Source organism: Colletotrichum scovillei (assembly GCF_011075155.1).
Source record: "Colletotrichum scovillei strain TJNH1 chromosome Unknown Contig00005, whole genome shotgun sequence".
Taxonomy (NCBI): domain Eukaryota; kingdom Fungi; phylum Ascomycota; class Sordariomycetes; order Glomerellales; family Glomerellaceae; genus Colletotrichum; species Colletotrichum scovillei.
Genome location: NW_023336263.1, coordinates 2,160,773 through 2,185,107, shown reverse-complemented (window position 1 = coordinate 2,185,107; position 24,335 = coordinate 2,160,773). Strand labels below are relative to the sequence as shown.

At 53.6% G+C, this 24,335-nt stretch overlaps 5 protein-coding genes across 5 annotated transcripts; 1 reads left to right on the top strand and 4 right to left on the bottom strand.

Moving 5' to 3' along the window:
• Nucleotides 1–125: 125 nt before the first annotated feature.
• Nucleotides 126–2,052, bottom strand: HER10_EVM0004470 (dihydrodipicolinate synthetase). Its single transcript, XM_035474113.1, has one exon. It carries the CDS (start codon nucleotides 1,505–1,507, stop codon nucleotides 374–376), a length of 1,134 nt encoding a protein of 377 aa, XP_035333922.1. The 5' UTR covers nucleotides 1,508–2,052; the 3' UTR covers nucleotides 126–373.
• A 4,406-nt stretch (nucleotides 2,053–6,458) lies between these two features.
• HER10_EVM0009057 (Sir2 family protein) lies at nucleotides 6,459–8,020 on the bottom strand. The gene is made up of 3 exons (XM_035483084.1): nucleotides 7,698–8,020; nucleotides 7,292–7,639; nucleotides 6,459–7,228 (listed from the first exon to the last, which is right to left on the bottom strand). The coding sequence occupies exons 1-3, from the start codon at nucleotides 7,780–7,782 to the stop codon at nucleotides 6,624–6,626; spliced, it is 1,038 nt and encodes a 345-aa protein (XP_035334239.1). The 5' UTR covers nucleotides 7,783–8,020; the 3' UTR covers nucleotides 6,459–6,623.
• A 340-nt stretch (nucleotides 8,021–8,360) lies between these two features.
• HER10_EVM0005855 (zinc-binding dehydrogenase) lies at nucleotides 8,361–9,992 on the bottom strand. Its single transcript, XM_035475458.1, has one exon. The coding sequence runs from the start codon at nucleotides 9,537–9,539 to the stop codon at nucleotides 8,463–8,465; it is 1,077 nt and encodes a 358-aa protein (XP_035334013.1). The 5' UTR covers nucleotides 9,540–9,992; the 3' UTR covers nucleotides 8,361–8,462.
• Nucleotides 9,993–14,599: 4,607 nt separating this feature from the next.
• On the bottom strand, nucleotides 14,600–16,705 carry HER10_EVM0009887 (ice nucleation protein). The gene is made up of 2 exons (XM_035479359.1): nucleotides 16,191–16,705; nucleotides 14,600–16,114 (listed from the first exon to the last, which is right to left on the bottom strand). Exons 1-2 carry the CDS (start codon nucleotides 16,285–16,287, stop codon nucleotides 15,069–15,071), a joined length of 1,143 nt encoding a protein of 380 aa, XP_035334299.1. The 5' UTR covers nucleotides 16,288–16,705; the 3' UTR covers nucleotides 14,600–15,068.
• A 6,524-nt stretch (nucleotides 16,706–23,229) lies between these two features.
• On the top strand, nucleotides 23,230–24,204 carry HER10_EVM0002451 (acyl-protein thioesterase; the record flags this gene model as incomplete). Its single annotated transcript, XM_035472162.1, has 1 exon — nucleotides 23,230–24,204. The coding sequence occupies one exon, from the start codon at nucleotides 23,230–23,232 to the stop codon at nucleotides 24,202–24,204; it is 975 nt and encodes a 324-aa protein (XP_035333787.1).
• Between the last annotated feature and the right edge of the window lie 131 nt (nucleotides 24,205–24,335).

The window sequence follows — 24,335 nt, the reverse complement described above, 5'->3', positions numbered from 1 at the left end:
GAGCAATTGAAAAATCTTCATCATGTCAATAGGTTAAATAGTTAGTCAAATCTCATATTTCACAGCGCTATGCTCATGATATCAAACATTGTATGATGCGATTCCTAAGTGAACAAGTTTTTGCCTTCAGCAATACAGCTTTTCGCTCAACCGAGATACAAAATGAGGCAAACCTGTCCGTAGCAGGCTGCTAAGTGGAACGCCAATGATCATTTCAAATAAGCCTAGTTCCTGCACCAAGAGAGCCCTTTATGCAAATCCGAAAGTCCATAATCCCATCCATATTCTGATTTACTCAGAACCAAGTAAAGGCTCGTGAGTGTGTGTTTGTTCAGTTTGGAACACCAAACCAGTGCCGGAGTAGGCGTCTGGTCTATAGCGACTTCTCGAGAACAACTAATTCACGGAATCCTTCTTTCCACTTCTTCATCTGCTCGGCCGTGGGCTTCGGCAATGGGCTCCGGGCCACACCACCATAGCCTAGCCACGCCTGAAGGCCAGCTTTCACGCCCACAACACCACCTTGGATCGCTGTCCAGTCGCCTTGTGAGACGATCTCTTGCATATCCTGAGCTTCTCCGTGTCTCCCCTCTTGGAAGAGCTCAATGGTTCTGATACAAGCCTTGGGGGCGATGTTGGCCAGGCCTGCGAGGATGCCATGCCCTCCAGCCACCAAGGCCTGGATAGAGAAGTCGGCTGAACCTGCCAAGACGAGGAACTCCGGGGTCTTCGAGTTAGGATCTCTTGCCAGCTTCCTCGTAGCGGCGGCAACGCGGTTCAACTTTCCAGTGTTTCCGCATGTAAGCTTAACGCCAACAATGTTGGGATGCTGAGACAACTGCACAATGACGTCGGAGGACAGATCCATTCCTCCCACTGCGCCAGGAAAGTTGTAGATGATGAGAGGAATCGGTGATGCATCAGCCACCGCATGAAAGTACTCGAAGATGGTTTCCGATGACGGAGCAAAGAGGCCAGCGTAGTATGACGGAGGAAGCACCAAGGCATAGTCTCCACCAGCAGCCCAGGCCTCAGTACAGTATTGTATCGTCTCGCGTGTGCTCTGGCTTCCGCAGCCGACGATGATGGGCATGCGAGAGAACCCAGCGTCGTTTAGAGCTTGTCGTGTTGTTGCCGTGACGAGTTGGCGCTCGGCGTGTGAGAGATGTACTGCCTCTCCGTTGGAGCCCTGGGTGGCCAGGCCGGTCACACCCGCTTGAGCAAGTCGTACTGCATGGCGAGCAACAGTGTCGACGTCCACGTTTTCCGTACCCGGCTCGAAGAAGCACATGGTAGGTACGTACACACCGGGAACAAGCGGCCGGGTCTCCTGCAGATCAGCGCCAAGTGATGCGCTGTCGTATGAACTGCTAAGAGGAGAATTTGATTCAGCCGTAGTCAGACTTCTGATGTGTAGGTTAGAAGAAGTAGTAGGGTTGAAGGGTATTCTGTTGTAGCCGGCTGTGAAACTGCCCGCCGGCGAGGGGACATCCTGGTGAGGGGCCATGATTGTAATGGGAGATTGTGGCAGAAGTTCTTATTTCAGGTAAGACGATAGGAAGCACGACGTAGGATACACGAAGCGTGGCAGAGGTAGAAATCAGAACCGGTATGTGAGAGTAGGATGGTGAGGGTTGGACTGAATATAGTAGATGCTGTGTCGATCTTAGCTCATGGAGATCCTCGAAGTCGTTCAAGAAGCCGTGGGAGACGGAGAAAGTGGGAAGAAGGCCTTTTATTATCGGAGGGAAGGAAAAGAAGGAAGGCAATTAGGGATGATGTGACCCCCATCAAAGGGTGGCATATCAATATTAGTCCTGCAACAGACCAGTGGCGTCACAGGTTACTTCGTAATTGTGGCGGCTCGTCCGTTTCGTCAGCCAGCGTCGCCCGAGATGAAGAGAATGATACGGGCCTCTACGGATGAACCGGCTCCTGCATACGAGCGAGGCTCCTTCTCACTCTCGGACTCAACGAAAAGACGCACCATGCGGAGAGTCATGGGCAAACATGCCATTGCGAACTGGCCAGCAAGGGTCAGTCCTGGCCAAGTGAAGTAGTACGAAGAAATGCAGCAGAAAACCAGGATGTCGGAGAGACTGAAGTGTCTAGACCAGGGCTTCGCGACACAGTGCGTGGAGTCGATGGCAGGATCGCTGCTTAGCCATGCAAGAGGCGAGGCCGGCGTCTGCTAGTGAGAGAGATGGAGGTGGGATGGCTGACCCCAACCCAGATGCGTCTTCTGGGGTATTACGCCGCTTGACGTGGGGGTTAGCTTCAAAAAAGGCCCTCGATCTCCAAGTTGCCTCCTTGGACACCTGCAGAATCGAGCAGTCCAAGCCGGCATTACCATCCCGCTAAGCTTCACACCAGAGTAGTCTTGGAGGGCAGATGAATAACCTCCAGATCTAAGGGACCATTCTCCCGATAAAATCTGTGAGAAATGAGCCATGAAAGACCTTGCGACCAGCCGCAAGCAGTTCGGTTGTCATCCATGTGGCTCGGTATTCTTACGCCGGTGGGTGAAACGGCGCCCTTTTGAGTGTTGGTCTTGTTTTTACCTCGATTAAAGTCCTATCAATGAGTTGGTGTACGAGGATGACTCGGCGTTTCGGCCGACGCTCATGGCCTCAACCGATCTCAGCAGTGAATAAGTTGCGATCCGATTCGAAGAAGGAGACATTTTGCTGCATTTGCGCCGGCAATTTTTCTGTGAAAGATCTGCTTGACCTGGGTAGTCAACAACGGATCTTTAGAAAGAGGCAACCCGAGCTCTGGATAGGGATGCCGCGAGGCAATGAGGCATGCGTGTCTGCTTTAGGTGCATTAGGGAATGATGCTTGGTTGAGAAAGCCTTCAGTAAATTCCCAAGATTCGTTGGAAGAATGAGCTTTGTAGTGAGTCGCCGATTGGCATTGCTCACGTAAGCCTACAAGTGAGTGAGTGAGAGAATGATAGAGAGTGTGTGAGAAAGAAAGATTTGTTGCTGTCTCCTCCAAGTCACCTAAGCCATGAAAGCTGCCTCATCCTATTCCGAATCATCTAGGAATCATTCTGCGCCAAGAATCCCACGCGTGATATGGGGAGGCATAGCCCTTCTCCCTCAGCCATCGTTTTCTACCGAATCACATTTATATTGTCCATGCATCTCACGGATCTTTGCGCATGGATGAAAAGTAACATCGTCGCTTGTCCCCACTGACTAATTCTGGTCTGCCTCATTGAGGGCGTCAAGGACTTTCTATTCGCTGTCTTGTGGCGGAGGTCTTATGAGCCCTTGTATTATGAACAGGGTTCAAGATCAGAGAATAAACAGTTGGAGAATAATTCGGTCAATACCTCCAAGTCAACAAGTCGAATGTGTTTCATGGACACTTTTTTCCTCGGAGGGGTGGAAGTGAAGATCGAAGCACGGGGTGAGCAACCAGCATCGGACACAATACACCGCTGCAAGTCATGCACACACACGAAGGCTAGCCCATCATGCAGTCAATGGTTTTGAGATGCCTTGCTACGACATGACCATGGAACCTCGAGGTTGCAAGATGGCCCCACCGTTCAGTTTCCAGATTGGGAAACTGTCTTCGTCATGTGTTCTGAATAGTTTTCCAAGCCATCGTTTTCTCAAGCGCCCTGCAAACGTCCAAATCGAATTATGAGAGGACCAAGCGTAACGACTCATGAGTGAGAACAACCTTGCTCTCATCGGATGTTGGACGGATCGACAGACATTAGACAACACTAACCCCCACGCTAGCCAACGTGCCAGCTCCCCCGGAAAGCCAGGTGCCAACTCGTTTGAGGGGTCCCCTTGTCATGGACTATTCCCAGCTTCTCAAGGCGGTAAGGCAGCCCTCATGATTTACGACGTGCGTTCAGACGACATGTATCCGTCTTAGATTGAAACCATCTGTCGGTGGCAGTGTTTCTCTGCCTGCCTGCTTTTGGTCGCGTGCCGAGTCTTACAGGTCTTGCAGTCTCACTCTGCATCAACTTCATTCTCATCCACCACTCATTCCCACTTCTCGGGACTGTAGAAAGCGAGGTCCTGTCATCATCAGCGCATAGATGACGGTGAACCTAGTATTCTATTCTGCTTATGGATCCATATTCCTGCGTCGGCCGTCTTCCAGATGCAAGTACGGACCCCCGTGACCTTGTGGAAGAGCTGTAGCTGTGCCCGATGTCTTGGCCTTTTCCTCATGCCACCATCGACAGTGCATTTCGTCTTCTTTTTCTACAGTGTTTGTCCGCTCGTCCAGTTGCGCCGGTCAAGCGTCTGGTATCTGTCGTTAGCGCCTTCGGGAATAGTTGCAAGTGTCTGCTGACCACCAAACGTCTCCCCCTCAAGAATGGAGTAGGACTCCGCCCACATGGTGTGGCAGATGTCGTTGCCAGCAGTCTTGCTGATGTTGCAGCTGCGCCGCGCGACCTTTTCCCCTTTTCCCACCCCGAGACTCACTCACACTGCCCATCACGTCGGATAACGGCACATCGCCACCACTGGGCAGCCCCCCTCCCCAGACAGAAGACGGGCTTTCCCCGCACTTTGCTTGACAGCGATCTGATATTGTTCCCCGCGGATTACGGTCTGCTCTTCAGCCGCACGATATGCTTGCTGCCTTCATCGATGTTGTGTTTCACACCCTATGGTCTGGAATATTACGTTCTCTCCTGTCTATGATTGATGGAGAATCACGCCCGGCATTATGTCAATGGCTTCCTTCGCATTTATCTCGGCTTCGCAGGAAATCTCATGTCGTCATGTAAATCGGGCATTTGAGATGGCAACCCAATCGTATTACACAACACAAGCCCCGGCATTCAACCCTTCAACGGGTGGAATCGTGGTTTTGGCACCACATCGCCCTCACAAAGATCAGCAGCGAGCCGCCTGTGCCACGTCTGTAGGTTTGGAAATCCGGGGGCGGGACGTCATGCGGTGCGGATCCTGATATTTTGACCTTCGACGGAGCCTAACATCGCTGGCACCACTCTCGTCCGCATTTGGTCAGGTTGTGATTCTACTCGCTGGGATTATAAGGCGGGCGGAGAACGATCACTTTTACCCTCGGTTGGGTATGGATTTCCGTGTAGTCGTCAGGGGCTATTCCCATCGTTCCAGTGCAGTTGGAAGTCTTGGAAGTCTTGGAAGCCCAGGAAGACCACTCATCCTTAAGCCGCTACATGCCGCGCGAATGTTCACCTAGTGATGGGAAGAATCTCCACGTGTCTTGCAGCTATGATGGGACCAACAGTCGACCCAACCTATGGTAATGGCTCGTCGATCAAGGAGTGGTCGTCAAGATATAGCGTTGAAGAGACAAGATCTTGTTTCCTCCTTGCCCCTCTGAACCTCGTGTTGTAATAGCCAGGCTCTCTTGTTGTCTCCTCATTTCTCTTTGGTGGTATATGGATGTCTGATATACGATGCGCTTACTCTCGGCAGCTCCCACTGACTGCTTGTCAAATGCCAACGCACGATTCTATAATCAGCTTCCCGTCAAGTTCTCGGCGTTGCTGTAGTCCCAGAGATTTGGCGTGGGTCTTGTCTCTTTTCTCTTCTTCTGTCATTGTAAGTATCCCGCAACTTCAGTTATATAGCTGCGACGACGACTCCGAGATGTGTCAGGCTCATTTGAGTATTGCCGCACGACTATGTTTCACTCCTCTAGCTTTTCATAGCCCTTGGTATGATTTCTGGCTTCTACCTAGCCTGTCAAGACCATGCTTCGTACCAGGGCTTTTCGTACCACCTACAGAGGACTGTGACACCTAGGTCATATGCGGAGGACCCTGCCAGGACTCACTCATCCCACGGCTGACCGAGGGGTTGTCTCGCTGAGCCCCCACACCCCACGGCATGTCTCTGCGGGCTTGACAAGGAACGTTGACTTGACCTTCCCGAAGGAGACCAGGTGAAGCATGAGGTGCTCTAGAGCAGTCAATCCGGGCTTCTGGGACCTGGGAAAAGGATGGTGTTCTCGTTCCTGGCGGGGGCTTACCTTAGTATGTTGCTGTCGGGCAGCCGCTGGCGAGGACAAGCTGCAAGTTGGGCCATTGTGCCTGCTCGAGTACCCTATTTTGACTACACGTCTCCAGAATGACAGTTTACGAATTAAACAGGCACTGTGTCTCAGTCAAGGATGTCGGTGTTTGCCTTTCAAGGTTGAAGCATCATTCTTCACTTGAATCTCACGATAAGAGAGTTATTGTACCACCAGATTGGCCACTATGGCACGGAATTCAATGACTTGGAAGTTCTTTTTCATTATGAGCCAACTAACCAATAGAATTTGGGCACAATATCATAGCACTTACTGCGTCATTATTGAGATATCCAAGATTCTGAGGCCACTATCCACAACTTGCAATGTACCCACCTCCTCCCATAATGAAGTAGTCACTGATGTCACGAGGAGTCTATGTCTTGAGGGACTTGAAATAACAAAATCAGGGGCGTAGTCTCCCTTTTACTGGAATGGCTCAAAGAGTGGGTTAGCAGATGGCATGTAAGACCAAAGAACGCTCAACCGAACTATTAACCCTAGCAACGTTTCGTCATTAGATCCATCCTCTACAACCAGTACAATAAACAAGCGAAAGCCGTATTCATGTCTTTCCTACTCGGCTTTCCAATCCTCCGTATACATCCGCCCATCCGCCCTAATCTTCCCAATAACAGGCTCCAACAGCAAAGGCAATACCTCGGCCGCGTCCCTCCCGAACGCAAAGTCCCCCTTCTTCACCTTGCCCATCTGGCCCTCGTCTTCGGCCTCGGGGTTGACGGTACACACCCGCGCCCCGGCCGCGTGCGCCTTGAGAATGTACCCCGCGGCCGGCCACACCTGCGCCGACGTGCCGACGACGATCATGAGGTCGACTTTCCCTTGCTCGATCCAGGCGTCGACGCCGTCGAGCATGGCCTCGTCAAGGGCCTCGCCGAACCAGACGACGCCGGGCCTCAGCAGGCCCGTCTTGCAGGATGGGCAGTGGGGCAGGTCTGCTTCGTCGATCGCGGGGAGCTTTTTGGTGGGGTCGAGGAGTGGCAGAGTCTTTGTTGGGTCTGCGAGGTCTTCAGAGGCCGGGGCAAGGGCTGGGCAGAGGGGGTCTTGGGTGTTATTGTGGTCGATGTAGGTGCATTGCGGGTTGGCGCATTTGATATCAAAAAGGCTTCCGTGGAGGAGGCGGAGTTGGTCCTCCTTATGTCCTGCCCGTGGCGAGAGGCCTGATGACAACATTTAGCTTTCTTTTGATTCTTTGCAGGGGAACATTTGGGAGTCGTTCTCACCGTCAACATTCTGCGTCAGGCATAAGAAATCCGGATTCTTCTCCGCCAGCGCGGCGAGGGCATAGTGCGCCTTGTTCGGCTTCGCTGATACAGCCATGTGTCGCCGGTACGCGTAGAACAGCCACACCAGGCCCGGGTCCCGGCGGAAGGCTTTCATAGTCGCTAGGTCCGTAGCGTCGTGGTTTCGCCAGAGTCCTCCGGCGCCGCGGAAGGTCGGCAGGCCGGAGGAGGCGGAGAGGCCGGCGCCGCAGAGAGCGAGGATACGCTTGCTTGAAGCCAGTGCCTCGTGGAATGCGGCGACGTCGTTGTGGGGGGCCATGGCTTTGAAGGAGATTGGACGGCGAAGGGCTTTATTGGGGAGTAATTAGTGAGGTGTATCTGAATGCTTTGAACGGATGCTACGAACTAGTTGGTTTTAGGCTTGAGGATGTAGATAGCCTCCTGAGAGTCAAGTTGATATGACTGAGTCCCGTGAGATGTTTTCTCGTCATGCTGTCTGGGGGCAGCTTGTATCGCGGTGTGTTTAGGCAACCTACCTACTTAATCGTAGGGGCGTTCGCCATTAGGCACCGAGGCCAAGCAAGAGGATAAGCAAGAGCAGCAGGGGCATATATTCATCCAATCATTGAAACAAACAGTCTGGAGACTGTAAATCCAATGGCGTCGCTGTTGGGAAAAGTCCGTCTGACTTGATCGGAGAGATGTGAATGCTCCGAGTTGAAATGAGATGGTCGTTGTTGGGGGACCATGTACCTTCTCCACATGCCAGGATGTAAGGTGACTCCTTCACCGAGACGGAGTGACATCATTCGTAGCCACACCGAATCTTTAGCACCAGGAAGTCTCAATTTCTTTCAGAAATATTTACGAAAGGCTACTTTTAACGGAGCTAATCGAGGAGGCCTTCTAAATTTCCGAGTTTCCAGTGAATGCCTTTTGGACAAGAATGATTTTGTAAGTAGAGAAATCATGAACGAGAGTAAACCAGATCATAAGAAAATCGAAGCTTTTAGCTTCTGAGTTGAGATTTTGTCTATCTCTCTATGTCTATAATGTAACCAATCGCTATGCCCTTTCTATGCACCCAAGTCATGTCATCAACCTCATCTTATGTACAGCATCCCCAGAAAACGGTTCGATCATGTTTTGAAAACACACAATCTCCTCCCGCTTAGTTCTCGAGGACGTAGCGGTAGCGGGCCTTGCCCTCCTCCAAGTCGACGATGGCCTGGTTGGCCTCGCTCATGGGGCGGACCTGGATCCAGGGCTTGACGCCCTTCTCGGCGGCAAGCTCCCACATCTCGCGGATCTCGTGGGGGGATCCGATCAGGGAGCCGGTGAACTTGACGCGGCGCATGACCATGGGGACGGGGGAGATGGTGTAGGCGCCGTCGTCGGGGAGACCGACCTGGACGAGGGAGCCGTCGAGCTTGACGAGGTTGAGGAAGTCCTGCATGGGGACCTTGGCGGAGGAGACGGTGGAGATGACAATGTCAAAGGAGTTGGCGTAGGTCTTGGCCCAGTCGGGCTCCTCGCTGGTGGCGATGTAGCCGTCGGCGCCCATCTTGAGGACCTCGTCGCGCTTGTCGCCCTTGCGGGAGATGCCGACGACCTTGTCGGCGCCCATGGCCTTGGCGAGCATGATGGCCATGTGGCCGAGGCCGCCGACGCCGTTGATGGCGACGGTCTTGCCGGGGCCGGCGCCGTGCTGCTTAAGCGGGGAGAAGACGGTCACACCACCGCACAGCATGGGCGCGGCGTAGGCGGACTCGAGACCGTCGGGGATCTTGACGACGAAGTGGGAGGGGCAGCGGTGGTACTTTGAGTGGCCGCCCATGGCCTTGCCGCCGTTGTAGTGGAAGTGGCCGTAGGTGTGGACGGACTTGGGGCAGTACTGCTCGTTCTTGGTCTCGCAGGGCTCGCAGGGGCCCTGGCGGCCGAGGCAGGAGTCGGACTGGGCGCCGACACCGACGCGGTCGCCGACCTTGATGCCGCCGACGGCCTTGGAGCCGACGCGGACGGCGACACCGACGATCTCGTGGCCGACGCAGACGGGGTAGGGGGCGGGGCCCCAGCCGGAGCGCAGGACGTGGATGTCGGAGCCGCAGACACCGGAGTGGGTGATCTGGATGTCGACGTCGTTCTCCTCCCACGGCTTGGGCTCGTACTCCTGCCAGACCATGTTGCCCTCGGAGGACTTCTCGTCGAGGCCAACCCAGCCCTCAAACTTGTAGTCGGTAGCGGCCATTGTGATTTATGTGTGTGGTGTGAAAAAATAGGAAGAAGGGGTATCTGGAGAAAGGTTGTTTCTTGTTTTGTTATAAAAGAAATGATCTTATATATAAGAGAACAGGAAGCTTGTGAGTACAGAGTAGAATGATATCGTCGGAAGGCGGGAACGACACGCCTCTTTTAAACCTTTAGCTCCCCATCGTGCAAACCAACTTAAGTCCTAAACTCGTCGGCGAAAGAGGGGACTAACGCCGCCGGTCGTCCAAGGAACCATGAAGCTGGAAAGCCTGGATAACGAATTTTGCGCAAAAAAACACACAGCAAGTACTACGTGTTAGAGGGCAGAGGAGAAAAAACTGCAACGTGGGTGGAGTCAAACAGCGGGAACGAACTGGGAATAGATTGGAAACTAGATGGGCCTAAGTGCGGCTCAGTGCCGCGGTTCGAGATCAATGGAGCAAGGACCAAGGGGAATGAGAAGAAGGCCCCCCGTTGACTGAGACTCTGTTGATGCAGGAAAGGACCAGAGGCTGAGAGGCGCAGAGACGCAGAAACGCCGTTTGAACAATTTGGAAGGGGGGTGGAACCGTGGTGGTGCGGAACCTTTCCAGCACGGAACGTCAAAGAAGGTCGATATGCGTCGTCATGATTCGCCGGGCCGATATGGGGGCCTGGGCCAGCCGAGGTGGGTAACTCTGGAAATCTGGCTTAGAAATCTTGGAGGTTGTTGTGCTTTTGCCTTCTATCTGCGCGGATACACATTACACTATCAAGAATCACCGGGGGACCCTGGCCATGGATGCTTGGATTGGACGGTATTGAATGACGGCAACAGAGCCAACGGCTTCTCTCTTTATCTGCATCTCCGTCTAGATCCTGTATCTCTCGCTCTCTAGATGGCGGTTGAGCTTTACCCGGCACGTCCTTACTCCTCACAGCTCGAGATGTTGCTGTTCAAGAAGGGTGGGGGTTCGGGCTCTTCTTCTCCGCTGTTCAAAACTTCAACATGTCGATACACGAAGAGCTAGAGACGTGCAAATGCGGCGGCTAGATTGGGAGCTACCCCTTCAAAGAACGAATGGATAACGAAGAAAGGCGTGTGTCCACTATCCAGCAGTGAGCGCAGGGATTCTTTTGGCCGCCGTTCCCGAGTAAAGGTTGTGTTTTGATGTCATCGACTCCAGTATTCTCCGGCACTTGGGTAGCTTCACACCGCAACTGAGGGGCGGGACTGAGAAGAGAGCGACATAAAAAATTGGAGTCCAGGTCCCTCTGGTGTTTGAGACAACTCTGAAAGGGGATTTGCACAAAAAGGCTTTTCTGGGTTTTCTTCACCATGTTTTCCAGTCAAGTCCATTCCGGGTCGATCATCCCCTGTTTCCAAGGCCACTGGGGAAAACCAACTTGGCAGCCAACACGATTGAATGAATCATTCAGCCTCATATCATTGATCTCATTGATGACTGAGCTCCAGTTTGGGATTTGAAAAGATTTTGTGGCCCCCTTCGAAAGCCTTGCCCTTACGTCAACTGCGGATTCTTCCCGTTGGGGCGGCGGTTGACCGGCCTTCGCCGTTCTCGGTTTGCTTCTGTCAAAGCTTCTAGAAAACGTGCATCTTTTATGGAGAAATCACGGAGTCTGCCGCGCAGGGGCCATCGGCACGTCACCGATGACCCGCCCGCTGCCGCGGTTCAGTCCAACTTTGTTGCTGCTGTTGTTGTTGTGTGTATCGATCTTCAAGTTTCCCCTTATCTTTGCCCAGGAGGATATTGATCATCCGACGATGAGGTAGCTCGGAATTCTGAATGCCAATCTTTCTACTACCGCCACGCTAGTTGGCTGTCATTGTAAAGATAAGATGGTAGCTGAAAGTCTGACAACTACCGGTGCGAAGACGGAGAGTTTTACCTCACCGACAAGATACCGGTAGAATCTGCCCCGTCACTAGACATGCCGTGAACGTGGCCCGGCAAGGGTTCCTTCCGGGTCACGGAATTACAGAGGCCATCGTACTCCGTATCCGTACAGCTGGCAGGGCCGCAGGATGGAACTCTGCTTAGTACGCAGCCGGACTTATCTCGTAGACTTCTATTCCCCAAAAAGACCTCAAGACACACATGTGGAAACAATTTGACTCCGATTTCATGCATCCTGCGCAAGGCTGCAACACACCGTACCTTTGGCCATGTCTTTTCATAGCAGTCCCCCTTTTTGATTTGATTATCTTGTGTTCCGCCCTTGCCGCTTCATGCATGCCCGTCTACCAAGGCGACCACCGGGATCCCACTGCACCTCTCCTGTCACTTTGAGTCCCCAACTATTCATACAATCCCCGGGCCAGATCCAAAGTTTCAGGAATCGAATGATTGTACAAACGACGATGCAGATGCCCGAAAAGCCCCCCTATCTCCGAGCCGCTGCCAGATCCCGCGTCTCCCGTTCGGGGAGATACCGAAGCGAAGCAGGGTACTGTACGAGATACTTTATCCCGAGTTCTAGATGGATGCGGGCGCTGTGGGGTTGTGTTCGTTCCCTGGGGATGGTGGTTTTGATGGTGAGGGTTTATTCAATCACCGCATATCCACGCCATGCGGAATGTCGGAACCTGCTCGGAATCACCCCCCAGGGTCTCCGTCCGCGCCTGGTAAGAACCGATTGCCATCTTTGCTTCTTACTTAGACGATCGTTTTCATCTTTTGGGATAACAGACATGTTCAACTCAGAATAGCACAGTCGTGAGGTAAGACACGCGAAAGTATGTGCTTGAAATAATTACGAAAACCACGTGGGACTCCCACCTTGCCACAATTCGCCGGTGATTGTTATGCGCGTCTCAAACCCGTCAGAAGGGGACCGGCGCCGCGATCGTCGGTGGTGACGTCCGCGCCGACAATTGCTTGATTTTCTAGTAGCAGCAGCCATGCGAGATCCGCATGGCAGAGACCGATCGGCGCGGCAGGTCCGAAATCCCACGCCCGAAGACCAAGAGAAGGGCCCCGCGAGCAAGTTCTTTTTGCCACCGAAACCCGATGAGCCGGCTACAGGCTACATCTCGCCTCCAACGGCAGACCGGTGCTAGCCAAGCCCGATATCGACATCATTGTGCGCCGTACCTGCATATGTCAGAAAAGCCTGCGTGCTGCTGTGCCCACGGTTTTAGTTCATGCACACACACATGCCTTACCCCAATCGAAACGGTACCGGCTCGGAGACGAACTGCTTCACAACGCCGGCCGACTTTGAGACTCCGGGAGCAGGAACGGAGAAAGGGGCCGCCGGTTGAGCCCGGGTGGGTGCCTTCCGTTGCCGAAGGGCAGAAAGCCACCCAAGCCTCCGACCGGGAGGCACCAACGGGGCCTTGCACGCTCAGTCTTTCCTTTCGTCCTTTCACAGTGCCGTCTTCACCAAGCCTGGCAGGCCAGGTTTCATGACAACCAGCTGCCGATGCCGTCTTGGAATGAGTTGAGCACTGTCTCGCTTCGGTACGTCTTGTTCACAATCCTCTTCATAATTTCAGTACCTCGAGGGCAATCGAATCGGGATAGAAGGGGAAGTGGAAAAGTCAGACCCTTAGCTGAGGCAGGCAGGCACCCAGATACATATGTACCGACCTGGGAAGCGCATTGCCCAGTCACCAAAAGTACTACTAGGTACGAAAATGCACCATTAAGGGAAGCTACCCACGATAGCTTCGCCTTTGGTTTTCCCTGGAGAAATAGTCGCACCTTTGGTCTCTACGTAGTATGAGGGTCTCGACCTTCGACCTTCGCCCCGGGCATCTTCCGCTCCCTCGCCCGTCGGGTCAACCGTCGCCGTACCTCCCCCAGTTCAATATTGCACGAAACCCCGGGCCGCTTTCCGCCTCTTCTCGCCGAGTCCATCAGAAAATTTGCCAATACACGTATGGAGTAACAAGGGCCCTGGAGCAAATCATCGCCTGTCACCGTAAACCCCTTTCCCCCTCCGGCCCGGACAAAACGGAACTTTTGTTTTGATTGGGCGGTTCGGACGGCACGGTCCTCCAGGCCTGAGGAGTGGTAGGCATGCCATACAGGAACGGATACAGCAAAGGTCATCCATCAAACCGTGCCATACGACTCCGTACGATGATATTGGTATCGAAGTCGTAAGTAATGACTAGCTTCCTGCTCAAAAAGCCCGACGATTCATAATTGCGCCCCATTGCGATGGTGTCTATACACAACAGACACAACAACAAGCGGTGGACGGAAGAAGAAAAGATCATAACATGGCCTCCCGGGCGCATCAGGATACCTTACGGATCTAACAATTCCCGCAGGACTTCAATTGGGAAAATGCCACTGAAACCGGGCGAGCAGCCAAGCAAAAACATCATTGGCAAAATCGAGACAGTTGTGCCGCAGGGCGATGCGCAATAACATTAAACGCCAGGCTCAAGAGACGATCGCCTACCAAGATCCTTGGGCCCAAGCAAGTTTGATTAACAAGACTTGGGCGAGTCTCACGCACCTGAATCCTTCGACGCTGCTGCGCGGTACTTATCCCATTTCCTTTCATCCCATCCTCCTCAAAAATGAAAACAAAATCCTTTCCCCGGCTCCAACGGTGCCCGTCACGCTAGAAGCACATCAGAGACGCGCAGAGGCATTTTAGGCTACCCGTGCGGCACCGGACGGCGCCCAGGCACACACTGCCACACTTTCTAGTACCTTATTACAGGACAAGCCGTGTGTGCTGACCTCTCTCTCGAAATCTCCTTGCTTGGGTCTTACTTGGTGAGGGCGGCGACGGTGCACAGGTGGAAATTAGGTACCGAATAAGGTAGAGCGCGGCAATGAATCCGATGTCTGGGATCCATCCTTCCCCGGCCCCCCTCTCCTCTTTGAGTCAAAATTCTTATTCAGGTGGGGGACCCTGCTAGGGTCGCTCAACTTCAAACACGGCGAGATTGCAACCGCGGTGTTTTTTTGACTTGGTTGCTCTATTCGCGCTACCAAGGCACCTACGTTCGACGATGTTCATGCGAGCCTAAGCTTATTGCGTAAGTTTTGATGATGTGAGAATCACGTAAATCAAAAGGCACCGGTAAAAGTGTTCAAATCTGAATGTTTTTGATTGTCAACGTTTTGTCTGTCTCGACTACCTCGGCGAAATGGCACAAGGCGTCCTCTTCAACTCTTCTCTAAAGGTATCATAGTCCATCTTCCACAAACACTACCCAGCTGCTTCAAGAAAAAAAGGCATCCGCCATCTGAAATGCAATTCCCATTGTTCGACTTCCCTCCTCTCGCATGAAACATTGGCAAGGCCGTCGCAGAAAAGCTTCCTCCAATGCTTGGAGACAGAATTCCGCGGGAGCGTGATCATTAAAAGTACCAGATTATGTCGCAAGGTATGGCCCCAACTGCGCGCTAGGTCCATGAAGGAACATGCGTAACTCAGTCGTGATAAGGATCGTGATCGAAAGTGAAGAAGTTGTACAATCCGCTCTCCGGGCGGCATGGTTTTTTTTTGGTTGTCTTTATGCGCATGTACGGTCGTTCAAGAGTTCCGGTGGATCCGCTTACAGCAGGAAGGTGAAGAAGAGGCCGGCGGCACCGAGAGCAAGGTTGGCCTTGTTCATGAAGCCGGAGTTGGCGGCAACGGTAGAGGGGGTGCTGGAGGCGCCGGCAGCGGTGCCGGTGGAAGAAGCGCTGGAAGAGCCGGAGCCGGAGCTGGAGCCAGTGGCGGTAGAGGCAGCGTCCTCGGTGGCAGAGGCTCCACTGGAAGCGGTGGCGGAAGCAGAGCCGGAGGCGGTGACGGTGCTCAGGGTGGTCTTGGAGTCGGTCTTGGTGGCAGTCTTGGAGGCGGAGGAGGAAGAGCTGTCATCGCTGCCGCCCTCGGTCTTGACGACGATGGACTCCCAGCTGCCGGAGCGGTCACCGTAGACGTACTCCTTGGCGCCCTTGACACCCTTGTTGCCCTGGTAGTCGGTGATGGTGATGGACTTGTAGTAGGCGTTGAAGGGAGCCTTGGAGAAGTCGGTGTAACCACCAGCCCACTCCACAGTGCCCTTGGGGGCGTCCTTGCGGCCGGCAACCCAGGTTCCGATCTTGACCTCCATGGGAGTCTGGGGGAACATGGCGCCACCCTTGGCGTCGGCGTACTTCAGCTCACGAACCAGAGCACCGTCGATGAGCCACTTGACCGACTCCTGGGTCCAATCAATGGTGTAGGTGTGGTAGTCGTCGAGGGGGTTGGAGACGGGGTGGTAGGCACCACGGTCGTAGGTGCTGGTGTCACCCTTGCCGAAGTAGTTGGTCTGAACCTGCTTGTTGTCACCGCCGACCCACTCCCAATCGATCTCGTCGAGGTCGTCGGACTGAAGAACGACGGAGGTAACGACACCCTGGCCTTGAGAGGCCTTGAGGACGACGTCAATCTTGCCGAAGAAGATGTACTTCTTGGAGGCCATGGTGGGAGCATCGGTCTCCTTGTTGATGGCGAAGAGAGCACCGCCATCCTCGAACTTCACGGCAGTGCCGTCGAGCTTGCGGAAGACGGAGTCATCGTTGCCCTTAGTGAAGTCAATGCTGACCGACTTGCCCAGAGCAGGGTCGGCAGGGCAATCTGAAGATCAGTTAGCAAGGCCGTTTCACTTGAAAACCAAACGGTAGTATCAAAACCGGGGATGAACAAAACATACCCTTCTTGGTAGGATCGCAGGTGGTGAAGGTCTGGGCGGAGACCATGGTGGAAGCGGCGAGAGCCACGGTGGCAGCGGAGAAGATCTTGGAGAACATTTTGCCGGTGATTCGAATACGTCGATCGAGGAAAGAAGCGAGTAGCGAGTTTGATGAGAAAAGGTTCGAAGGTGACGAGATATTTATCAGAGGCTGCTGACAAGTATTAAAGGAGCTGGAAGCTGGAAGGTGGCTTGAGGAGGAGTGAGAGTGTGGAAATAATGAAAAGCTATGCCGATTAACGAGGGACTGGCAGGTAAGCTAAGAAAAGGCAAGAGGTAGAAGCTCGTGGGGAAGCAAAATAAGAAGAGGTGAGGAACAAGGTAAAAGGATAGAAACACACGAACGGGGAGGATGGTTTTATTACTTGGACTCGACGAGATGAGGCACAGCAGTGCCCAGCAGGGCCAACTAGGCAGAACATGAGCAACCACACCAACAACAGGTACCAAGACCAAGTATCTGTGGTACCCAAGCACTAGGTAAGCACCGGTGACCATGAACAGACCAGGGCAAAGGCGCGCCATGGCTCGTTTTCTCTTGTCTTGGTGACTTGGTCCCTGGACTGGATGGGACGGGGGTGGGATGTGTCTCCATGGGCCATGGCCCACGCTCCACGAGCTGGGCGAATCAATACGACCTCGTACCTTATTCAGGACCCTGCACTTGCCTAGTGTCCTGGGAAGGGGGTGGAGGGGTGGTCATCGGCCAAGCCTTGACTCTTGAGCCTGAACCATCGACACCCCTGGTCTCTTAGCTCTTGGAGGAAAGGTCAGAGTGACTGGGGGTAATGGGACCGTCCGCTGTTGTTGTTAGAGGATAACTTGGTTGAGTGTGTGTATGCGCGCGCACAACTGTCAACTGGTGAAGGCACCGTATAGAGACTTGCAACTTGTGACCGGTGACTTGTGAGTGACGGCATGACCAGAGAGAAGAACATCTTAGAGAACAGCGAGTGACTGAGGACTGAGGTTCATGAAGCGAGAGGTCAAGGAGGCCAGTGGACTGCTGTTGCTTGTTCCCAAAGTCCCTCCCACGAGCAAAGGGTTAATTTGCACTTGCATAGATGGCCCAATGAAAGAAGAAGGAATCAATGACTTTGCCCAAAGAAGAAAGGCAGCGGGAGGGGTGGCGCTGCTTTCTTTTTCCGTCCGGGGTCTCCTTTCCGTAAGGCAGAGGAGGAGAATTTGGGAGAGAGTCTATTCCGGGTGGAAGGCATCACCAACCAGCGGGATTCTGGTTGGTATAGTTGACGGAAGTGAGAGGAGCACGGTATCTTAGTGTAGAGAGAGAGAGAGGAAAGAGATGCGTCCAAGGATTCGTAGAGCAGCTGCCATCCGTTCCTGAGGGATGAGCAGGCTGCAGGAGACACACACACACACACCACTTGGGAAGTTGGGACGGCACTCTGCCACTCCCAGGTCAATGGAAGCGACGGACCATGGATGTATCTTGGTACGTACCTCATCTCAAATCTGACTAAGAAGTACGTACAAAATGTACGTATACTGTACGGAGACATCGAGGGATATCTCTCGTACGGCACTACGGATACGGTCCATCATACGGATACATCATTGCGGACCATGGCCCACGGTCAATCAAGCATAATTTCCTGGCAATGGCCACTTGGGACGTCGGATGATCAGCAATGATTGACATGGAACACGAAGAAACACCTCGCTACGCTTCGTGATGAAGCGCGCGGAATTCCGCCAGACAGATCAGATTCCATCATACTCGCCTCAAGAGCCAACACTCAGCACCTCGCGTGCCACTACCACGTCCTTGAGTGACGTTGCGTTGCACATCGTGTTTGCCGCCGGCTTCTTCGACTCGGCCGGGCCGTTTCCAGCGCATTCCAGAGAGCTGCTGCCACGAGGCGAATCATTCCTCGGGATGACTTGGAGGCAACGTCCGGCGATGGGTCAGCCAACCTCCCTTAGCTTCCTGCTGTCACTCAGCCGCCCGCCTTCTTTGTTCCCTCGCGCCAGCATTCCAAGAGGACACATGGCGCCAGGTCCGCTAGCAGACAGGAAGTTATGCTACTGTTGTTCGACAAGCTGTTGTTGAACCAAGATCAAGAAGGGTTGCTTCCTCGCTTTTCCAGGGAAGCCGAACAGGTTCACCTTGTTGATCGACGTGTCTTATCGAGTACCAAGCCAGCAGGGCAGCCAATTTCATGCTTCCTTCGCCTGACAAAATAAGGGGCACTGCAGTCTGTGTTCACTGCAGGGGGCTCCAAGACCCAGACACCGGGGCACAAATGGACAGTCACTGCAGCCTGCCGCCATCGTACGTCCACCTGATGGCCGGTGCCTGCAACAACTCAGCAGGTGAAGCAGCGTTGATCCCTGCGGCACATCCGTGAGCCGGTCCGTGTTGACTTCTCTCAGAATTTTGACTCTCTCAGTGACGGACTGGCGGTCTCCAACTTCGATCGAACCCCCGCGCTCGACTCGACTCAGCAACCTGCCAACCCGACTTGCCCTGGTCAACAACAATACCACAGCAAGACAAGAATAATCTCGGGGCCCCGTTGCCCGACGATGGCGCCGTGTTTGGCCGTGAGCTTCCCGCTGCGAGGCTAAACTCTCGCTCGTCCAGTGGGAGATCCCCCTCCTCCAAAACCTAGCGCACCTTAACTTGGCACCGCAGCATACACAGTATTGTCAGACCTTGGCACTCTAGGGGGTCTAGGTATCTCCTGCTCGCATGCGTTGCTCGCGAAGAACCCGCCAACTCTGTATGCCACACTAAATTCCTGCATCTACACTCGCTATGAGGCCATGTGCGCGCGCGCATAATGAAGGAGTAAGCAGTGCTGCGCCCGGCAATGCAGCAGCAGATGTGCTTTCTCAGCGGCTTCAAGACTCGCAACCATCTGTTTGGTCCAGCGCGTCTCCGGATTCTTGGATTGTCCTTCGTGCTCATTTCGGGGCTACCAATGATCAATCTTCGAGATTCACAAAGTCCTCATCCCACCTCCTGAGATATATCGAGCCCCGCGGCCACCGTCGGCCAACCACGACCACTCGATCTCCAAACTCCAGTAGCAAATTGTTGCAGCGCCCCGGTTATCTTACAGAGTCCATAATCCTAGCGCTCCAAGAACCAAGCCACATCGCCAGTTCTGACCTATCGCGAACCGGAACCTGCTGTCCAGAGGTTGAAACAGGAGTTATCCTTCCAGGAATCCCTTGGTTTCTTCTTCTTGTGGTTTGCGAAGCTCCGAACTGACTTAAGAAGTTCAGCCCGACGGTTCGAAACAAAGGGCGGCCCGGGGGGACAGGAGTTTCTTTGCCCTGTCACAGTGCAGCCCGCCCCTTTTCCCACCGTCATTTCTAATACCTATCCGTTCGATACGGATACTCTCAGTCTCATTTCATCTTTCAGAGATCTTATTGTCTTGCCATTTGCCGACTAATAGCTCCCCCCTTGTCTCTCCACCATCGGCGCGAGTGCTCTTACTGTGAGGTAAGGGCAAATTCAAATTTCTCTTAGCCACTTCAGAAGTTCAGACTGCGTGCCGATGCCCCGAAAATACTCCAGAGATCTTCATAATTCTCCGCTGTACGGCCAGGGGCCAAGGCCAACACGGGGCTACCACTCATCACGCGCCATTTCACAACACGGAAGAAGGGTGAAGAGGGCGACCCTGGTCACGCAAAAGGCTTTACTGTTCAACTTTCACCTCGGTACTGGGCCGAAGGGAAGCGACAATGAGTCGAGGCAAGCGCGCTGCCGCATAACAGTAGCAAGATACGGCGGCCCCGTGCCACAGCCGCAACGTTCCATAGCCTCGAGTCGTCTGATCGGCTTGTTCTGGCAGTGTGCAGCCGACGACTAAACGGCGGCTCGGAGTATCCCGGATTCTTCCACGTTCTACGCGCTGTGCAGCGGCCTACTTTCGAGGGCAGTGGGCACTCGTATCCAGCTGGCCGGGTTGCCTCAAACCACCCTCCCAGGCTGTCAGGCGGTGGCTGTGCGAGCCAACATCGGCAATAGGCTGTGGTCTCTGCTCGTCAACCTGGCATTGAACCGCATCTCAGCCCTTTCGGTAGACCACTCTGTTGCTCCGAACCCACATAACAACACCATGCGATCATCGATGTAAATCCTTTTCAGCCTGCTGATGGAATCGAAAGGAGCTCGGGCTTCCCCTTGCTCAGAGAGAGCGAGGAAGGCTGTTCTCAAGTCCGAAACGTCACTGGGCCCATGTTATTTTACGTTCTCCATCATATTGACTGGGCCACTGCTGTGTATCTTACCAGACTTTTGTGATGCTGGTCTCCGTGGATGCTATCCAGGGCTTGCCTTAACAAGTGCGCTTATCGACATGGTGAGCTATGTGCAGTTTGATATCTCTCCATATTGTGCATGAGGAGGCGCAGGGCTTGCAGCAAAGGCTTGCAGACCATGCTGTCAGGTATACTGACAGGTATCACAGCAGACAGGGACAGATGGGTGGAAGGTTAGTCACCGGGTTCCAACCGCAAACTCGCTTCTGTACGACCAGTAGCCCCTCGCCACACATGTACCTTATCCGATGACATATCCAAGCCGATCCTGCAAGATCCAACTCTACAAGCCTCGAGGACCAGCTTCTACGACTACCGGCATCGAAAGGTAACCAAAATAAACTCCCCTCCCGACCTAAACCATCGCATCCATTATCCCGGAATAAAGGCTGGCAGGCTGGCACAACGGGCCAACATTCCCAAAGAAACACCGAGGCGCCCCCTGAAGAAACGAGTTAAAAGCGCGCCACTAGCGCCAGTAGCATCTCTAAATTTAACTCCACGAAGAACCCGAGCCCGCCGCCCCATCCCGTCCACAGTCACCCCCCCAGTAACAGTTGTCGCCGCTGCCCGCCCGTCTCCGAAGAGGGAAAAGCGCTTCATCAAGCGTACCATGCTGGTATGGAGCATCTGCCACCCCTTCGCTAATCTCGAGCGAAACCTCGTAAAAGTTGTCTATCTGCGGGAACGACGCTGTCAATTGCCCCCCAGGTTCGCAACCTGAAAAGTCCACTGACGTCTAGCTGCATTCCTGGGCCTTTCGCTCAGCCTTATGACTCTTGAACTTTGATTCTTTTACGCGCTCCAACCGGGTCTTGACTGGAGAAAGAACGGCGGTCAAGGTTTCCATCGGACCCGACTTCTCTTGAAGTCACGGCGTCTCCGACCGTCCCTCCTCTGAACCCCTGGACCATGGGTCGTGTGCCGCTCAATTTGGATGGGCAGCCAATGGTCTTGCACATAGTTGTCCGACCAAATGTTGCCCTTCTTTGGATTACTCACTCCTGCTGAAGTGTAGGTGCTGAGTTGAGCTTCCGATCCTTCATTTACAATCCCACATACGAACGACCAAGAAGAAGCGCCAGTCAGAACGCTGATTTAAAACAATGCAGTCATCTTTATGCGAGGATTGACTGGCCGTTCCTTTGCTTACTCTGACCCCTCAAAACCGTACAGGATTCCCGTGCCGCTTCTAGGAGGATGAGCCAAAGATGTGCCTGTCATTATAGGTTCTGACTGTCGCTGGCTATCGTGATATAGATCTGACGGTGCATGGGGCAGTATCTGTATGCCTCGTCTCACTGGCTGACACTCGGTTCATTTATCACACTCCTTTATTGGCTGAGCGGCGGCTGCCTATACACACGGAGCATCTAGGATTTGAGGCCATTCATGGACGACGGCACAGTTGCCAGCACACAAGGTAGATATAATTGGATTACTGTATACTTCTAAGCGCTGGGGTTCGGAATTCACTGAGCATCGATCGAACTGGGTACGTGTTAACCGCAGTGCAGTCTGCTTCGCCATTGAAACATTGTAGCACGGCGCCGAGGGTCGCTTAGAATCGCAGGTGATCGAGATCAAAGTCTTTCTGGTGAAAACAGAAGGAGGGGGTCTTAGCTCTGGCTACGCTCTATTCTTTCACAATACCCCCGTAATATGGTGGTTTTCCAACTTTCATCGTTGAGGTCATGGGTCACGCCGGCGAGATTCTCTCCGGACCTGAACCCATGTCCAACATTTTGACAAGTATACAGATCAGTTCCGCCTCAGACAACATCGTTTCCAATCGGGTCAGCGCTGTGCTTCTCAAAGTTGTGAGGCCCGTTGCGCCAGCTTGCCCATGTAAGACACTCCTAAGGCTATTGCGTCCAGCTGAGTTGCCGGTAAATGTGCCGTGGAGTGCCCTCTCTCCCTCGGCAAGTGAGGGATGGTCTCGAATCCCATCGAGAGGAAGCTATGACCGTTGATAGAACTCATTTGCTTGAGAAATCCGAGAACGAAGCGGCCTCTCGATAAGTTGCAAGTTCATAACGGTGCTCGACGTTTGTCTGGCAAAGCAGTGGCTCCACCGACAAAGCATTTCTCTGTGTAACTATTTCTCGGCCTGCGCGTGTTTCTGCTGGGTGAAAAGAGGGCAACGACTTCTATTAAGGTGCCTAACGAACGTGACGTTCGATTATTAGCCGTACTCATCTCAGGCATGCCTTTACGCCTTGGTGGTTGTTCTTCTTGATACCCTCAAAAGGACAACAAGGTTAGGAGTATACCGTGACGGGGTTGCTTAGACATACGATAGAGACTAGTACATGCCTCAAATCCCTTCACCAGGCTATGATATACCTGTCGCTGTGCCGGACTTAGAGCTTGGCTTTTTGGAAACGTTAGCGATGCATTTGGAACCACTGCCCCGGCATAACCTTCACATCTGCTTCGTCGAGAATAAAAGCGTGTCTACATCAGATGAAAGGACAAAATAACATTTACAATGATAATGCGCGGTTGCTACACCATCGAATACAATCACTGAGCAGATTCCGTCGTCTCAAAGCCGCACCGGTCGGCCGGCCGCGGGAAGCACTCCGGCCTTGGTGGATACTTTCCGGCCCCATCGCCGAACGTCATCTCAACCCGCCCGTTCTCCCCACCTCCCTCGCCGACCAGCCCCAAGACAACTTGACCTGTCAACACATCACCAATGGCCGAGGCTGTAGACACGGAAGAAGCCCCAGGCATCATCTCTGAGCCCCGATTGCCATTACATACCTTCCCTCCGCCCATGATCATACCGCCGCTGAGACAGCCGCACCAGCAGACCATCATCCTCCTTCACGGCCGCGGCTCCAGTGCTAAACTCTTTGCACCGGGGCTTCTGTCTGTCCCACTCGATGATTCAACCACACCACCGGGCTTAAATCCTTGTACTTTTCGAGATCTTCTACCGCATACGCGCTTCATTTTCCCGACCGCCCCGCGGTCGCGGGCAACCATTTACAGACGGACCATTATAAACCAATGGTACGACGGGAGCGGCGACTGGGAGGATACACTACTGGGCCACGCAAAGGAAACGGTTCTGTTCATACATTCTCTACTAGAAGAGGAAGCTGCCCGAGTGGGCGGGACAGGTAGGGTAGTGCTCGGCGGCTTCAGCCAAGGCTGTGCTGCGGCGCTTGTTTGCCTGTTGATGTGGCGCGGGACGCCACTGGGCGGCATACTGGGCATGTGTGGGATGTTACCCATGGCTGGCGTGATGGCCGAGGCCATGGCGGAAGGAGATTGTCGACTAGGTGGACGATATGATGAGGCGCCGGAATACTCTGATGACGATCCCTTTGAGCACTCTGATGGCGATTCGACTACTAGCTGGGAGGGTAATCGGTCTGAACACGACCCGGTGGAGCGAACATTGCGTATTCTGGGGGACGAGATTGGCATCACCATCCCGGAGCTTACGACGCGTCCATCGTTCCTGGACACACCCGTGTTGCTCGGACATGGGACCGTGGACGATAACGTTCCAGTACGTTACGGTGAGGAGGCGTCGAGAGTCTTGTGGGCGATGGGCTGTGAGGTCGAGTTCAAGACCTACGATGGGCTAGACCATTGCTATTCCAAGGACATGCTGAAGGACATGATAGATTTCCTTGGCAACAGAGCACCGAATTCATGATGAGCTTGAGGCCGCGGGGACAACAGAGCTAGTTTTGGTGGGTTCGTATGGATACGGAACAGCTTTGGGGGTACATCTAATACCCAGTCTTAATCTGCACGTCCGGAGATGAACAACACTTGGTGAATGAG

Coding starts and splice junctions, on each gene's coding strand:
- HER10_EVM0004470 (XM_035474113.1), bottom strand. CDS start 1,507: ATGGCCCCTCACCAGGATGTCCCCTCGCCGGCGGGCAGTTTCACAGCC.
- HER10_EVM0009057 (XM_035483084.1), bottom strand. CDS start 7,782: ATGACGAGAAAACATCTCACGGGACTCAGTCATATCAACTTGACTCTC. Junction 7,640..7,697: donor CTCAAGCCTAAAACCAACTA/GTTCGTAGCATC, acceptor TCCCCAATAAAG/CCCTTCGCCGTCCAATCTCC. Junction 7,229..7,291: donor CCTGACGCAGAATGTTGACG/GTGAGAACGACT, acceptor TGTTGTCATCAG/GCCTCTCGCCACGGGCAGGA.
- HER10_EVM0005855 (XM_035475458.1), bottom strand. CDS start 9,539: ATGGCCGCTACCGACTACAAGTTTGAGGGCTGGGTTGGCCTCGACGAG.
- HER10_EVM0009887 (XM_035479359.1), bottom strand. CDS start 16,287: ATGTTCTCCAAGATCTTCTCCGCTGCCACCGTGGCTCTCGCCGCTTCC. Junction 16,115..16,190: donor CTGCGATCCTACCAAGAAGG/GTATGTTTTGTT, acceptor ACTGATCTTCAG/ATTGCCCTGCCGACCCTGCT.